The sequence below is a fragment of the Herpailurus yagouaroundi genome, unplaced genomic scaffold (assembly GCF_014898765.1).
Source record: "Herpailurus yagouaroundi ecotype Mexico unplaced genomic scaffold, PumYag 192, whole genome shotgun sequence".
Classification (NCBI taxonomy): Eukaryota; Metazoa; Chordata; class Mammalia; order Carnivora; family Felidae; genus Herpailurus; species Herpailurus yagouaroundi.
Window position 1 is genome coordinate 21,121,080 of NW_024412423.1, and position 17,467 is coordinate 21,138,546.

A 17,467-nucleotide genomic window follows, 5' to 3' on the forward strand; every position below is an offset into this window, starting at 1 on the left:
AAAAAAAAAAAAAAAAAAAAAAAAAAAAATCATCATTTAAAGATACATATTGTGGCGCCTGGGTGGCTCAATCAGTTAAGTGTCCGACTTCAGCTCAGATCATGATCTCACAGTTTGTGAGTTCGAGCCCCGTGTTGGGCTCTGTGCTGACAGTTCAGAGCCTGGAGCCTGCTTTGGATTCTGTGTCTTATCCTGTCTCTGCCCCTCCCATGCTCATGCTCTGTCTCTCTCTCTGTCTCTCAATAATAAATAAACATTAAAAAAAATTTTTTTAAGATATATATTAAAACATTTACAGATGAAATTATGCAATAACTGTTATTCAAAATAATCTGAGGGTGGAAGAGACTGATTGTGAGTGCATAAATAAAACATAATTAGCTATGGGTTGATAATTATTAAAGCTGGGTGATGGTAACATGATGAAGGTTTATTTTTTTTTTTAATGTTTATTTTTGAGAGAGAGACAGAGAGAGAGACAGAGAGCAAACAGGGGAGAGGCAGAGAGAGAGGGAGACACAGAATTCAAACCAGGCTCCGCGCTCTGAGCTGTCAGCACAGAGCTCAAGGCAGCGCTTGAACCCAAGGACCGCGAGATCATGACCTGAACTGAAGTCGGAGGCTTAAATGAGCTACCCAGGCGCCCCCCTGATGAGTGTTTAATATACTAGTCTTTAGTATGTTTGAAATTTTCTATAACAAAAAACTTAAGGTTAAACATTCCAAGTCATCAAGGAGATAAGACTTTCCGAGGTCATGGTTGAAAATAAAGCCAACACCCTTCACAAGTGACAATGATGCTTACAACTTTTGTTCAAGTTGCTTTGGTACATGTTCACAAGCTTTGAAGGAAAGGAATAACAACCAAACAAATTATCTGTCAATAAGAAAAACTCAAAATAGGGGCACCTGGTGTCATGATCTCATGGTTTGTCAGATCAAGCCCTATGTAGAGCTCCAAGCTGACAGTACAGAGCCTGCTTGGGATTCTCTCTCTCCCTGTCTCTCCCTGCCCCTCCTCTGCTCATGCGTGCTCTCTCTCTCTCTTTCTCTCAAAATAAAATAAACCTCTTCTGGTCTGCCTACCCTTTGGAGGAAGCAACCTGGGTTTTGGCTTATCCAACTGGCACCATGCTAGTGGGGTGATTGATGAAAGGCAGCTGCTCGGAGGCTGACATTTAGGAAGGGAGGGAGACCAGCACTGTAAAAATCAGGCATCTTATAACCACTGGGTAAAAAGCTGCTGCTGACCAAAGCGTGCTGCTTGTGGCAGGGCCTCTGACCAGTGGTGTGGACCAGCCATCCCAGACCATTTACATGGTGCCTCCTTACCCTGTCTCAATGAATTCTGGCCAGGAGCACAAAGTCCCCAGAGAATAGGCAGTGCTCGGGCAGTGACTCAGGTTTCTCTCCAGGCTTCTGCTCTAATGCAACACTCCACGTCTTTGGAGTTTTCCCTCTTTCAAGTATTACTGGGATTTTTTTTTTTTTTAAGCTACTTAAACAATAGCACGAACTTGACAAGCACCTGAGAGAGGCATAACTCTGATATCGAGTTAACGATCTGGTTTTTCTGTGGTAGGTACTCAATGTGGGGGCTGGTCCCTAGAGGAGTTTGCAGCCTCATCCTTATGTGGTCTACGCTCAGCTCCTTCAGAAGCCACAGTGCTTTCCCAGGCTATCCGCCTCAGTAGGTTTGGAAAGCCAGCTTTCACTTCCAATCTCCATAAACCATCAAAACCTGCCTCAAATACCTAGGAGCAATGCGGACACACTGTGCCCACAATCTTGGTTTCTATATGCCATTCTTCAATAAAAGGAACTGAAGCTCCTTGCAGAAATGCCTGATGGCAGGACTAGAGCAGAAGATGAGCCTGCTCTATCTTCCGAAGTAGAGCTCAAAAGAAGTGACAGGGGTTATCAAAAGCACACTTGGAGACACGCCAAATGGCCATATCTGAAACAAATGAGTAATCAAATATATTGTGGTAATAGGTTATAACCCACAGAATAAAATAAATGTCTGTGGATCCATATCAATATAAATAAATGATTCAATAAATAAATGGAGAAGGAAGAGCTCCTCCTTAGAGTAGAATCCCAATTAATAAATGCAGAAGGCATGATGGGAAGAGAAAATCTTTACAAACATACTAGTTGCAGGCAAGAATCACTATGGATACTAATTTTGTTTTTCAAAAAGTAAGAAACAGAATATTTACATAGTCTCACAGTATCTCCCGACATACCCATTTACAAAGAGAAAAGTAACTTCATAGAGAAACCTGGCAAAGACCACTTTAATCAAGTGATCAAAGTTAGTATCACCAGTAAAGAATACTGACATATACATCCTGATATCATGCACAAGACAGACCCAACATCACTTCTGTGGCTGTATAACAGAAGTGTTATAAGATAATAAAATAAATAATATAACAATAATATAACATAACATAATAAAAATGCATAACCTGAGTTTGACCATGAGGAAACATCAGACAAATCCAAACTGAAGGATTGTACAAAATAATTCATCAATCTTTTTTAACAGTGTCCAGGTCATGAAAGACAAAGAAAGACTACGTTCTAGATTAGAGGAGACCAAAGAGATTTGAGGACTAAATGCAATCTAGTATCCTGAAATGGGTCATGGGCCAGAACTAAGACATCAGTAGGACAACAGATTAGTTAACTGTATGACAGCCATATAAATTTCCTGGTTCTGATAATTACATCATAGTTATGTAAGATGTTAACATTAGGAGAAGCTGGGTGTAGGATGTAAGGGAAACCGACATGCTATTTGTGCAACATATGTCCCATCTAGTCACTTTGAACAGCACCAGGGGCTAAGGCAACCAACACACGGTCTTGCCTCCTGATGAGCCCAATAACAGTGAAGCATAATTGGTTTGTGGCTGGGGGACATGGGGCAAAAAGTGCAGCCTCAGGAGCCACATTGCACTTAAAACCCATCCTCTCTCAGTGCTCCTATGTAGAAAACTGGGGAAAGGACCCTGCCAGCCTGAAAACTGGGGCTGGCAACAATGATCGCTCAGACACTGCTTCCCAACATCGCCGGCTGCCTACAGCCTTGGCCGCTTACATTCCCAGCAGCCTCACTCACATGAAACACAGCATCACTGGACCACACAAATCCTGTAGCCCTCCACAGATGAAGCCAGGATGGCCACAACACGCAGCACAGAATCTCACTATAAAACAATGTTAGGGGTGCCTGGGTGGCTCAGTCGGTTAAGCGTCCAACTTTGGCTCAGGTCATGATCTCACAGTTCATGATTTTGAGCCCCACGTCAGGCTCTGTGCTGCTCAGAGCCTGGAACCTGATTTGGATTCTGTGTCTCCCTCTCTCTCTGCCCCTCCCATGCTCATGTACGCTCTCTCTCTCTCTCTCTCTCTCTCTCAAAAATAAACATTAAAAAATTTAAGGGGCGCCTGAGTGGCTCAGTCGGTTGAGCATCCGACTTCGGCTCAGGTCATGATCTCTCGGTCCGTGGGTTCGAGCCCCACGTCGGGCTCTGTGCTGAGCGCTCAGAGCCTGTTTCAGATTCTGTGTCTCCCTCTCTCTCTGACCCTCCCCCGTTCATGCTCTGTCTCTCCCTGTCTCAAAAACAAATAAAACATTAAAAAAAAATTTAAGGGGCGCCTGGGTGGCGCAGTCGGTTAAGCGTCCGACTTCAGCCAGGTCACGATCTCACGGTCTGTGAGTTCGAGCCCCGCGTCGGGCTCTGGGCTGATGGCTCGGAGCCTGGAGCCTGTTTCCGATTCTGTGTCTCCCTCTCTCTCTGCCCCTCCCCCATTCATGCTCTGTCTCTCTCTGTCCCAAAAATAAATTAAAAAAAAAAAAAAAAAATTTAAAAAACAAACAGAAAAAACACTGTTAAACGTCCTTGCTAAGAAAACACGTGAGATTCTTACCCTGTGTTTGGTGAGAAGGATGAATCAAAGGTCAGCTTCAGTCCACGTGCAAGCTGAACAGAAAAGAAACGTGCCAGGTTTAGTCAAAGGCAGGGCAGCAGAATAAAACCATGTCTCTTCGCAGTGACCACCATTACCTGATCCTCCACAGTAATCTCTGTGCCTAATGTGTTGTCAGTGTTCCATTTCTCCGTAAACGTCAGACCGTATTCAGTCCATCTGTACTTGGTTTCCAGACTGCCCGTCACTTTGGTGGTCTCAGTGTTGGCAGAACCTGAGCTCGTAAATTCCTGTAAAGCAGAGAGAGAGTCACGGCCTGTTCCCCAGGGCTCCACTGAAGCATCCTAAATGGAACGGACTTTCCTCTATGCAAAAGGTGAGACCTGAATGTGTGGAGGCAAAGGCTACTTCCACAATTCAATTCAATATTTAAATACGGATGGGATTAAAGAGCCCTGTTAGTTAAAAGACTCTTATGGGGAATTCTCTGTCAGGAGACAGCTTCCTTCCGCCCTGGTAATACATCAGTCTGGACAGGAAGACAATCCCGCTTCCACAATACTTCCAGCCAAATACAGACCAAAACCGCTGAGCTCAAGATGACACTGGAGTACATCAACCCCAAAACATCCTCCTCCCAACAATCCTCACACACACAGTCTAAAAGGGATTATTAATTTTTTTTTTTTTTTTTTTTTTTTTGATAATCAGGTGGCATTGAAAACAGCTCAATTTTAAAAAGAAACAAGGAGGGGCGCCTGGGTGGCTCAGTCGGTTGAGCATCCGACTTCGGCTCAGGTCATGATCTCACGGTCCGTGGGTTTGAGCCCCATGTTGGGCTCTGGGTTGATGGCTCAGAGCCTGGAGCCTGCTTCTGATTCTGTGTCTCCCTCTCTCTCTCTGCCCCTCTCCTGTTCATGCTCTGTCTCAAAAATGAATAAACGTTAAAAAAAAAAATTTAAAAAGAAACAAGGAAAAATAAAAGAGTTTATTAACTCAGTGAGTATTAACAGCTGCTAAACTAGGGACCTATCAGCAGCATGCCCCTGGACCACCCATCCGATACAGGATGCGATGAATGTGACAACCACAAACTGCCACAATCAAAAAGGTCCTTTCAGGGCACCTGGGGGGCTCAGTCAGTTAAGCGTCCAACTCTTGATTTGAGCTCAGGTCATGATCTCACAGCCGTGACATTGAGCCCCATATCAGGCTCCTTGCTGAGCATAGAGACTGTTTAACATTCTCTCCTCTCTCCCTCTGCCCCTTCCCGACTTATGTGCGCACTCTCTCTCTCTCTCAAAAAAATAAAAAATTTTAATTTATAAAAAGAAAAGGTCCTTTCATTGGACTCTGCCACCCAGGACACGGTAGTCATCCTCTCCACTGATCTACGATAAACCCCCATGCACCATGTCGATCAGACAACTTACCAGTCCATTCTCAGATTTTGTCTTCAAATCGAGTTTGATTAAGCCAAATCCTAAAGAAAGAACATGGGAACTGTTAATAGGCTAAATAACTAGCTCGAGCGCAGCATCTCTGCCTCCCTTCTCCTGTTTCAAGATGGCGTGAGTGTGCAGGGTGCCTGTCTCCACTGCTGCCTGCCTACGTGTGGAACTTTGGCTACCGAACAGTGGCTGTGCGCTCCCAGCAGAATGACAGGGAAAGGTACGGGACAGTGTGAGCACAGGCCTAAGGATGGGCAACACTTAGAAATTGCACTCCATGACCACGGCACACACAGAGCTGCTCCCACCTGTGGGAGAGGAAACCAGGGCGTCCGCTTGTCTGCAGCGATTCGTAAGCCTGCCCTTACCAGGTGTACAAACCAACACTGCTTTATTAGGCATAGTAGGCTTGTCTTTTTTCCCCCCGACATCAAAGTTCTGAGAGTTGACCCACCCAGGTCTCCCGAACTGTGATGGGTAAAATCCCAAACATGCCAACCCAGCCCATTAGCTCCGAAACACTCACCATAACCCTTGGTGAAGACATCCCTGGCACATTTGCCAAGATCAGCATACGTGGGAGGCACAGCCATCTTCTGCTACAATAAAAGAATCACCAGAAGACACGCATCAGTAATTAGGGAAATTAGTTTTCCATCAATAAAAATTATTAGCTATAATTAACCACCAATAAAAATCATCAGCACAGAGTCCCAGGCACTTTATTCTCCCAGGTGTGCACAGAGAAGCCTTGCTCTCTCGTGCCTCCTCATGTCGAGAGGTGGAGACACCCAGGTAAGTTCTGTCGACAGCAGACCAGCCTGCCTTTAGACCTCTTCTTCCTTAGCACCCCCAGGACTGAGCACAAGTGCAGAATATAGCAGCAGTCGGTAAACATTTGCTGAATGAATTAACTGTCAAAGACAAATTCCCACGAGCCAGCTACTTTACTGAATCGCAGGACTCTTGCCCATAAAACATATCTTCTTACAAAATGTCGGCTGCTATGGCATTCAGTGTACTGAATAGAAATCAGAGCTTTTCAGGCCATCCTATTTTCCATATGGTTCTGATTTCATCCATTCCAACAAAATACTTACAGAGTACCTACTATGTGCCAGAATAAATGCAACTTTTCAAAAAACTTTGTATTTCAGGGGACCCCATTTTTTTTGAGTATCAGATTCCTCACAGAGAATACAGTAAAACCTAACAATTAGGCAACTCTTCACATGGAAGGAGATATAACCACATCCCCTCGCCCTGCCAAAAAAAATTAATTCAAACAAACATTTATTGAGCTGCAATGTGACTTTATTTTTTAAAGTACTACTTGAAATTGTTGCATACCACTAAGTCAACAAGCATTTATTAAACACCTCAGGGTTCAAGGAAGGCAAGTAATTCAGAGTCCTTTCCCTAAGGCCACACTGTGTCCCTGAGAGACTGTATTCTGACGCATTACATACACAGAATTAAAATCCTAATCCAGGACAGCGCGAGCACACACGCGCATGCACACACACACACACACACACACACACACACACACACACACAGTGTGCTCCATCCAGGAGGAAAGGAGTCATGAGAAAGCACCATGATCTGCATCTTCTCCATTTCCCAAATTATCAGCCCTAATTAGCAGGAATCCAATTAACCCAAGGATGGTTCCATTAATTTTTAAAATACAGTATACCTAAATTTCCAAACTGAGCCTGCATATATCCCACCTGAAGTCACCAACATATGCACTCACACAAGCAAACACCTGCAAGGCATGTTCCTGGTAAGTGGGAACCCAATGAAAAATGTCTCAATCAGGGCGCCTGGATGGCTCCGTCGGTTAAGAAAAATAGTTCAATCGGTCCCAGGGCGAACAGCATCACCACAGGAAGCTGCATTCCTGACATAAGCTTTAACATCCTAGATGCTGCAAGGAGCCCACAAAAGCAATGAGTACGCTATAAAACAAACAACGACAAACTTCCACCACTTGAAGTAATAAAATTGTGGTCCAGGTCCTATGGTACTTTTTTCAGAGGTTCTGCTAATTCTGCCTCCATTCACTTTTTTGTCAGAGCAGAGTGGAGCAGCCCAGCGAGCTGTTTACGATCCTCTTTGTTGCTCTTGTTATCTCTTGCACGTGATCAGGTTGGAACCATGGACAGCTCAGTCCACATTAGGATCAGGGCACAAAGAGCATGGGGGAAGATCCATTTCAGGCTGTCCCCAATGGCTGTTTCAAGTCTGGGGACCCCCCCCCTCGACTTGTCCCCCTTCCACCCCAAGCGAACCTCACAGGCACATCCACCCCAGGGACAGCCAAAGAAACCATCCACCAGGTCATGCAGAATACCCCCAGCGTAAGGCGTGGATATGTCTCAGCCACAGATGGCCCTGGCCCCTCCGCAAACCTGCGTCAAAGGCTGAGGTGATGGAGCTCCAAGGAAACTTGCAGAACATCTCAGCAAAAGATCCAGAACATTCTCTACGGCCACCAGTGCAAACAGGTATCAGTGGACTGAGCACCCCTCTTCAGCGCTGCCCTTCCCCAGCTGGACTGCAAACTCAGCCCGAGGGTGAGGAAAGAGCAGTACAGTGGCAACCTCTCTGGGTCAGCCAAGACCTCCCTGTACCTCAGGGGCCAGGGCGTTCCAAAAAGTACCCTCTGCTGTGGCTCTAGGACCCACCTCACCAGACACGAACAGCTTTCGCATCAGGGAAAAGCAGATCACTCATCATTTAATGTTCCCCAAATGCTCTCACTCATCACTAATCCCCCCAAAAAAGAACCAGCAAAACCACCTGTCAAAAAACACTCCACCACCGACAAACATCACCCTAAAATACATGGCCACTAAGGAGATTACCATCCAAACACAAGGGAGCTAGGAGGGCAGAGGGAGCTTGGATGAGGCCAGGTTCTCCTTGCGGCTCCAGCTCGGCACCTGGCAGGGAAGATGCACAGGATCCCCCAGCTGAGCGGAGCCAAACCCACTCCTGGACCTGAGGAAACACCCACCCAGAAGCCAAGATGCTCCCTTCACCACAGGCCCACACCTGCTGTGCAACTGTAGCTTCCCCTAGGTTTTTGCTGCAGTCTTCTCTTTCCCCACCCAGTCGCCTCCTGCATTTATCTGACAGGACTGTGGCAAGGCCTGAGGCAGTGCGCCTCTGAAAAGCTCCGCTTTCTTACAACTGCCAACAGCGCCTAGAAAATGCCCATTTTTACACAGTTCTCAGCACCCGCTGCAAAAATCATCTTCTTGTAGAAATGATTTCCATTCATGTTTTCTCAGGCCGGGACCAGGGGGTGTGAAAGAGACCTCAGCATCCTGCTTTCTCATTTAACACGCTGCCTGTGCTGATTCTAAGGCTGAACCCTGACCCCCTGGCCCCTACCTCCGCCTAGATCAGCTCCAAATCGCTCCAAATCGCTCACCATCTGTCTTGGTGGCATCCACCCCATGTGCCTTCAGAAGCCCAGCCTCTAGAGTCCGAGCGTGAGGCGGGGCACTTTGACACAGGAAAGCAGCCAGCCGTGGACAGATGGGAATCAGAAGCCGGCCTGGGTGAAGGCTTCAATGCAGAGCCTGCGAGCATGGTTCCCAAGGAGAAGTGGAACATGAGGGACGGACAGGACTGGACTGAGCAGACCTTCCCACAGTCACTGATGACTTTGAGAAGGATCAGTAAGTCACAGTGGGAGACAGGCGTCCCTTGTTTCCCTCCACTGCCTGTTCGCCTACCTACCCAACCATTCGCTGGCTGACCTTGAACAGATTATGCAAGCTCCACTCCAGCCGAGGAATGAAAATCCAGCCCATACTGGAAACTCAGAGGGGAGAGATAGTATATCGCCCAGAACAGTCTGCATAACACTTACATAACCTCCACCTTGGGGGGACATATCTTCCTTAACTCATCAGTTGCCTGTCAGTGACAGCTGCTCTGCTTCCAGCGCCCCCACCACACCCACAAGTGCACACCTACCCCCAACTCACACCCTTGAACTCAAAGCAGCCCGGAGCCTGTCATGCATAAATTTATCCAAAATATGTAAAAAGCTATGTGTCAAAGATGACAAGCCCTGGCAAGTAGCAGGTATTCAATATAAAGGTCTGTTTAATGAGAAAATGTGCAAGGAGCATGAAAGTATGTTTATAGTAGAAGGAAAAAAAAAAGAAACTCAGTATCTGACAAGAATCTAAGCAAATGGCGATGTAACCAAGCAGCAGGAGCGCCCTCTACAGGGAGGCTGCAGCACCACCAGGAATGGGGGGGTGGAGACAGCCACAACTAGTACCCTCTCCACCCGCCTTGGCCTAAGGAGAACTCAACTCAGGCTGAGGAGACCAGCGGGCTTCAGAAGGGAGCAGGGCCACTTACTACCTCAGAACAAGGTGTGGACTTTAAGGGCCTCAGGGAGCCACTGTAGAGTGAATGACACACCTGTGTTTGAAAGGCTCCCTCAACAAACAAATCAGCAAAAATGCAAATGAAAATATCCACTGTTGGTGTGGAAAATGGTCACCCCTGTTCACGCCAGCATAGGACAGCCCCTTTGGAGACAACTACTGGCCAATGCGTAAGTGGGCATGCATTAACCTAGAGACAATTCGACTGCTAGGAACCCAGCCAAGGTCCCCAGAGAGGAGCACACAAGGATGCTCACTGCAGCATTAGTTCTGTAACACAAGCCAGAAGAAATCTAAATGTCCACCAATGGGGAAATGAATGAAGATTAAGGTACTTACAAAAACTAAAGAGCACCATGTGGTAATCAAAAAGAATGAGGTGGATTTATGCAAGGTGCCATAGAAAGCTATCTTTGACATATGGCTGACCCTTGAAAAACACAGATTTGAACTTCGCAAGTCTACTTATATGTTGGATCTTTTTCAATAAATACAATACTGTAAATGTATTTTCTCTTCCTTATGATTTCGTTAATAGTATTTTTTCTCTAGGGGCGCCTGGGTGACTCAGTCAGTTAAGCGTCCAGGTTCAGTTCAGGTCATGATCTCACAGTTTGTGAGTTCAAGTCCTGCATCAAGCTCTGTGCTGACAGCTCGAAGCCTGGAGCCTGCTTCGGATTCTGTGTCTCTCTCCTTTCTGCCTCTCCCCTGCTCATGCTCTCTGTCTCTCAAAAATAAATAAACATTAAAAAAAAATTTTTAAGGGGCGCCTGGGTGGCGCAGTCGGTTAAGCGTCCGACTTCAGCCAGGTCACAATCTCGCGGTCCGTGAGTTCGAGCCCCGCGTCGGGCTCTGGGCTGATGGCTCAGAGCCTGGAGCCTGTTTCCAGTTCTGTGTCTCCCTCTCTCTCTGCCCCTCCCCCGTTCATGCTCTGTCTCTCTCTGTCCCAAAAATAAATAAATGTTGAAAAAAAAATTTTTTTTAATAAAAATAAAAAAAAAATATTTTTTAAGAGTTCTTTTCAAAAGCAGTAATATTTTTACCTAGCTTACTCTATTGTAAGAATACAATATATAATATATATGTATATATAACATACAAAATATGTGTTAATTGACTGTATAATATCAATAAAACTTGAGGTGAACAGTAGTAGTTAAATTGGGAGAGAGTCAAAAATTAGAGAAGGATTTTCAACTGCATGGGGAGTAAGCACCCCTAACCCCCACAGTGCTCAAGGGCCAACTGTAGTTCAATGCACAAAGCAAGTCACAGAAAATGTATAATTCTGCATGATTAGAGGAAAACCCTTTCACATACACATTTATGCGCTCACACATTTGTGAATGATGGGAAAGCATGTAGGAAGGCTACAAGCCCATCTGTACATTGTGGCTGACTGGAAGCTGCTTCTGGAAACGAGGGGGGTTTAGGAAAGGAGGAGAGTTAAAATAGGATTTTCATTTCTTATTCCACTTTATTAAAGTTGTTTGTACATACTGATAACTTTTTTAAGGACCTAAAATTTAAAAACCCAACCAACGTGTCTGAAACTGAGCTACGCTGCCTTCCCGATGCCACAATAAGCCACATTCTAAAAGACTGCTGCAATAGAGGTGCCAGAAGGAAAAGGCCACGCGGGAAGTATCTATCCGGGTTCCAAGAACAGAGTCCAACTACACTGAGATGGCAGGGTTAACAGGCAGGGCCTGCAGGGGGAACATTCTACCCCCAGATGACCACCTGTGGCTCTGGCCACCCTGCCCAGGAGGCAGAAGTAGGGCAGGGCTCCCTAACTTTAATGTGCATGAGAACGGCCTGAAGCACTTGTTCAAAAGCCTCCTTCCCCCCCCTTAGCCTTTCGTAGCCTAAGAAACAGGCAGGACAGCGCTTCTGTCGGCAGAGGTAGAATCCTGGCACAGGAGCCGTGGTACCCTCAAAGAGCTAACAACCACTGCGGTGGGGGACACAGGGAGCAGGGTGGCCTTAAGTTCCCAAGACTCAGTCTTGTGAGCAAGGTGACACCTAATGGATTAAGAGACACCATCTTCAAGGGCAAGGGTACAACAGCACTAGGATGCAAACACCAGGAACCACCCTGCCACGGCATGTCACAGCCCAACTGGGTGCCCAGGCAGCAAGGCACAGTGACTATGAGAAGGAGCTATGAGCCTGGCAGAGGATTTACCAGCACCAGCCTTTACTAGCTGTGTAACTTTGGACAAGCCACTGATAACTTACACTCCCAGGGTCTCATTTTGCTCACCTATAAAATGGGGCTAACACTAGTGCCTTTCTACCAGAACTACTGCAAAGATTAAGTAAGTTAGGTAGGCAGAGCACGTAGGAGTATCTGGCACACGGTGAGGGCTCCATAAATGGCAGTGCTAATCACAGTCCATTATTCTGGATATTCTCTGTCCCTTCAGATCCATTTTTCTCCTCCATCCTGCTTTGTGACCCAAGAGCTGATCACTATGGACTGCTATCAAAGGCTATGTATCGTTGGTTTTGGCCAACAGGAGGCACCAGCAGAAGATGGGAGAGAGAGGCTGGAGTACTCATTTCCCAAGCTCCCTCCCTGCTGGGCCTCAGGTGGGCAGTGACTGCTTTCCAAGGCCACAGCTCCTGCCAAGGAGCTCCACACTCTGCTCACACCTTTGCAAATGGCCCCTTCATTATGTTTTCTTTTATCACCCCATGTAAGTGTGCAACTGATTCGTGCAACGCCCCTGACCAACAGGGCAGTCACCTTCACCACCATCACCATCACCATGACCATCCTGGATTTCCCTTAGAAAGGGAAAATTGTAGGAAAGCCTTTGGTTCTGCTGTTTCTCTAACATCATTTGAGGTGGTTTGTCTGAGCAGAACTGGGCCAGCACATAGGAGGAGCACCAGACCAGCCAGGGATTAGAACAAAAGCACCTCCCCCTAACTCTGGGGACCAGGAAAAGCAACTTCCCCAGCAGGAGGTTAGCCCAGCTCTGAAAACCAATATATCAAGCCAACACCATCAGAAGCCTCCTCACACCCCTATCCCTATCTCACGGAAAAGGCAGCCCCTGGTTATGTCTACCGGATGCTGGCAAAGCCGGTGACCTGTGCTCTGAAGCAAGTCCGTGCTCCCAGTACAACTGCCCTCCCCTCCTACTCCACGAGAGGCTCACACCGGGGAGCCCGGCTTCCTAGGCATTGCTTCTATTTTAAAACACTCTGGGAGCTAGGCCACCACCAGCACAGCCTTCCATAAGAAGCCGCAAGGGAATGTAACTGACTTGGGGGCAGCCTGCAGGCCCACCCACCCATCAAGGGAAGAAAAGCCTGGGCTGGCAGGCAGCATGGCAAGGTCTGGGTCCCAGGTGCACCCAGGGCTCCTGTCTGACCTCAGACACCTCACATTTCCTGGAACCTTGCTGCCTGGCTTGACCCAGTGGGGTTTAAATAGACAGTGCTTGGGCAAGTAGATTTGAGAGTCAAGCAGCCCTGAGTTCCAATACCACTCCACGACTCTCCAGATATGGGACCCAGGGCAAGTCACAATGTGTATGCATCTCACGTTTCTTCAGCTCGAATATGGGGAAAGAGTATCTGTCTCAGCATCACCGTGAGGACTGCTAATATGAAATACTTAATACAGTGACTGGTACGTGGTAAGTACACAATGACCAGAGAGAGGATTTTATTACAGGTTTACATTTTATAGATTTCTTAGTATAATTACCGCTGCTGTGCAGGTTATCAAAAGGCCACCCTCAACCACAAGGTCCAGAGTCCTCCCTGACCACGAGGTACTCTTGAGCTGAATATTGTCCAGGTAAGTCGTGGAAGAATGTCTCCTACCTCATCCCAGTAAAAACTGACCTTTCTCCTGATAGACACCCAGTGTCACTGTCCTTGCAACAAGGAGGAGTGACTCCACTGATTACAATCCACTGCCAGGCAGCCTACACACAGCCATACACACGTTCACTCTGCTCAGCGTGAAAGAACAGTTCCCCTCTGAACAGCAAATTCGACCTTTCAGATGCGTCCACATCTATTAGCTGGTGGCAATGGCCCCTGGCCGTGGCAACTTCAGTGTGGAATTACCACCACTAGAACTAGCCAGACCAGGTCCCGAATCCCAACTCTGGGCTCCAGCCTCCCGACCCATGAACAAGAGTGCCTCTCTCCCAGGGTTTGCAGGATGGTAGATTCAACGTCACACATACGTTAAGCCCCCGCAGAAGGGTGCTGAGCAGGACCCCAATGAAGACTGACTGTGACGATGATGATGATGGTCACACTTTTATAAAGGAGACAATGAGGAACAAGACAGTGAGTTGACCTGTACTCAATCCTGTGGCTCTTGTCAGAGCTGTGTTGTGAGCTCAATCTGCTCCCCAGGACTGTTTCCAGGACAGTTCTGGATAAAGGGCTTAGAAGCCCACTCACCCTCACCTCCCTGACAGCAAGCAGTAAAATGGAGGATTGTGCCCAGGCCCAGCAGAGGACCCCATTGCTCACTTTCCCTCAGTGGATACCAGAGGAGTCTGTGGGAAGCCCAAGGCCACAGACTCTCTGAGTTCCCTGAGGGGCTGTCTGCAGGTTTGGGCTGGCTCTCTCTCTCTCTCTCTCTCTCTCTCTCTCTCTCTCTCACACACACACACACACACACACACACACACACACACACATCTCCCCCAGTCACCACCAACAACGATGTCAGGCCATTAAAATTCCATCAAGGGCAAAGTGAACTTCAGTGCCTTGGGAGCATCTCATCAGTAAAGATGGGGGGGGGGGGGGTGTCAATGTCCCTCATTACCACCAGCTTGAAGGTTACTGTCCACATCTGCCCAGGGTCCAGCAGGACCAGCAGCCCACAGGCAACTCCTCACTATATGGTCTCCCGGAGCCCCTGTGTTTGTGTCTACAGACAGCCCTTGCCTCTACCCAATAGAATAAAAATATACAAATAAAACTAAGCAATCAACTGAGAGCAGTACCCCCCTCCCCAAGGTCAAGCATTTTATTCAGAACAACTCCAGCAGAAGTTATCGACCCACCCACCACCCACCATCAGAGAAGGGAAAAGCACTTAGGAGAATCCCATTCACCCTGGTCGCCCTCCCCTGCAGGCCCAGAAACACCAGTTCTACAACTTTCCCACAGGACCTGGAAAGTCACAGAATGAAGATAGCACGTTTAAAGCAGTTATGTCAAATTGGGAAACAGTTTTGCGTCTCAGTGCTCTAGGGCTGTACTTTCCGCAGGAGCTCTTTAAACAGACGTGACCCTCTGCTAAGCAAGACTATTTTCTGGAAGTGAGTGTGATAGATGTGTGTGTCCCTAAGAAAGGATGTCCAAGATCAAGAGAATATGGTCCGGGGCTGCAGCCACTACATATGCCCATTCAATAACTTCACAAATACTTAATGAGCAACTACTAGAAGACATATGCTGCAATGGTAAAAAAACAAAAAACAAAAAAACAAAAACCACAACTATCCTCCTATCAGTAAGGGTAAGTTGACTCTTGGATAAAAAGGAAGAGCACATTTACCCCCACAGACCCTTCTCAAGTACCTACTGTGTGCCAAATGGCACCACCCCAGGCAATGAAAACAAAGCTGCAAAGGGCTTAAGCCTAACCCTGTAGAACTCATTCCAGAGCTGGGGTGGAGAAACAAGGCAAGCCCTGGGCAGCCTGCCCTGGCCTTGCCAACAGCACATTAGGCAAAGTAGGGGCCCATTCTCTACCTCCTCTGCGGAGGTAAGGCTGGTCAGGGTGATGGAGACCTCAGGTGAAACCTTCCCTCAGGTCTGCACGCACTTCCTACTTCAACCTGACCTTGTCCATAAACTTCAAGAATTTTTCATTAATGATCATGGAAGTTACTCAATGCCTGGCACACAAGTGTTTAGTAATAACGTTTAAAATAACAGGGGCTGTATTTATTAAACGCTTTCCAGAACACCAAGTGGAGTAGAATGGTCTACAGAGGATGGGCTAAATCCTCCCCAAAAGCCTCAAGTGTCAAGGTTTCTACTGAAGGTTTGGCGTTAATCAACTCATATCATTCTTCCCAAAGATGAACGGCCGCTACAAGGAGAGCTACAATTGCTCCTATTGTACAGATGAGAAAACTTAGGCTTCGTATCGCCCCGGCTGTGTGACCTTGGGCAAGTCACTAGGATTGCAGCCCTGAAATCCAAGGGCTCCAACCAGTTTCGTGAAGGCACAGACGCACTCGGTGAATGAATGAGCAACCGAACCAGGATCTCTCCTAAGGCCAAGGAGGCCACATCCGCTCCCCGCAGGGCGTCCTTTCCCAAGGCCGAGCCTACTGCACAGGCTCCTGCGGCCTAAGTCGACTCTCAGCCTCTCGTTCCGCCCGGTAGGGAGCTGGCACGCGCGGAACAGCGCCGGGCGCCAGCTTCTCCGGGCGTGGACCAGACAGGCCGGACAGGGCGTGTGGGGCTGGGAGCGAGGGACCGCGGTCGTCACAGGAACTCATGCCGGCGGCGACAGCGTGGCCCGCACAGATCCGTGCGCCCAGCCCGGTGAGTGTGGGGGCAGGCGGTTCCCCGCCCGACCCGCGCTGGCGGGATCGAGGGCCAGAGGGCGCCGCCGGGAAAGGTCACCTAGACCTGCAGCCGGCCAGGCCTTCACGCGGCGGCCCGTGCCCTTCCGCCCGCAGGTCCCCGAAGGATCGAGTCCCAGCCGCAGGCGCCCCGGGATGTCCGGCCTCCCGCTCCCGCGCCCCGGCCCGCTTGCCGCCCGCCTGTGCGGCCTGCTCTGCGCGGGGAGCTCCCGCTCCGCCACTGGGGCCCGGTCCTCAACCCCTCGCCCACGCCCGCTCCTCCCCCCACCTCCTGCTCAGCTCCCCAGGGCAGGGCCCGCGACCCCAGGCGCCGGCAGATCGCGGGCCCATGTCCGCAGCGCCTACCTCGGGGGCGGTGGCGACGGGCTCGGCGGCTGCTACCGCGGGGGCTGCACCGCGAGGAACGGAGAGCAGCGGCGGGGCCGAGGGCGGGACAGCGCGGACGGCGGCGGCGCGGACCCGCCCCGACCCTGCGCGCCCGGCCTGGCGAGCTCCGCCCCTGGGCCCGCCCCGGACACCGCCCAGGCCTGGGCCCGGGTCCCCAACCAGCTCCAGGCCAGAACCATTACCTTCCTGCGACCTCAGTGCCCACCGCGGACGCGTGTGCCCGCGGGCGTGTGCGGGCACGCGTGGGTGCTGCGTGCGCCCGGACACGGGGCCGGGGAGGCGTGGGGCTGACGTGTACAAGATGTGTGCGTGCGCGGGGACACGCGTGCCAGCCGCCCACGGGAGCCAGTTTTGGCTGGAAACGCGCCAGGTTGAAGCCCGCGTTGGGGGGGGGGGGGGGGCTTCCGGTTCTCTTAGCCGTGGCCCGGGGCCTCCTGCGCTAATGGAAGACGCACGGGATCCTGGGCCCCCAACCGGTTGTCGGGGCTGGGAGACAACGGCCCACCCCCAAGAGATGATGTGGCGTGCGGTGCCGGACCAGGACCTAGCCCGGTTCGACCAGTTGATCCCCGGAACCCCCACCTCGGCAAAGCCCGCGCGGGTTGTTAAATCGGGCTCCGAGCCCCCGGGGGCGGTCCCTGGAGAGGAAGGTGGGAGGGACTGGGCGCTGGAGGCG

At 49.3% G+C, this 17,467-nt stretch overlaps 1 protein-coding gene across 2 annotated transcripts in view; it reads right to left on the reverse strand.

The window, feature by feature from the left end:
- Positions 1 to 17,074, reverse strand: part of VDAC1 (voltage dependent anion channel 1) — a 28,600-nt gene extending 11,526 nt beyond the window's left edge. The window contains exons 1-5 of one of the 2 annotated variants that reach the window (XM_040444480.1): positions 16,974 to 17,074; positions 5,920 to 5,992; positions 5,376 to 5,425; positions 4,080 to 4,232; positions 3,943 to 3,995 (exon numbers count right to left, since the gene is read on the reverse strand). In XM_040444480.1, the coding sequence (XP_040300414.1) occupies positions 3,943 to 3,995; positions 4,080 to 4,232; positions 5,376 to 5,425; positions 5,920 to 5,986 (323 nt within the window). In that variant the 5' untranslated portion in view covers positions 5,987 to 5,992; positions 16,974 to 17,074. Of the gene's footprint in view, positions 1 to 3,942; positions 3,996 to 4,079; positions 4,233 to 5,375; positions 5,426 to 5,919; positions 5,993 to 16,749; positions 16,876 to 16,973 lie in introns of those variants that run through there. The other variant, XM_040444481.1, reaches the window with a different exon arrangement.
- Between the last annotated feature and the right edge of the window lie 393 nt (positions 17,075 to 17,467).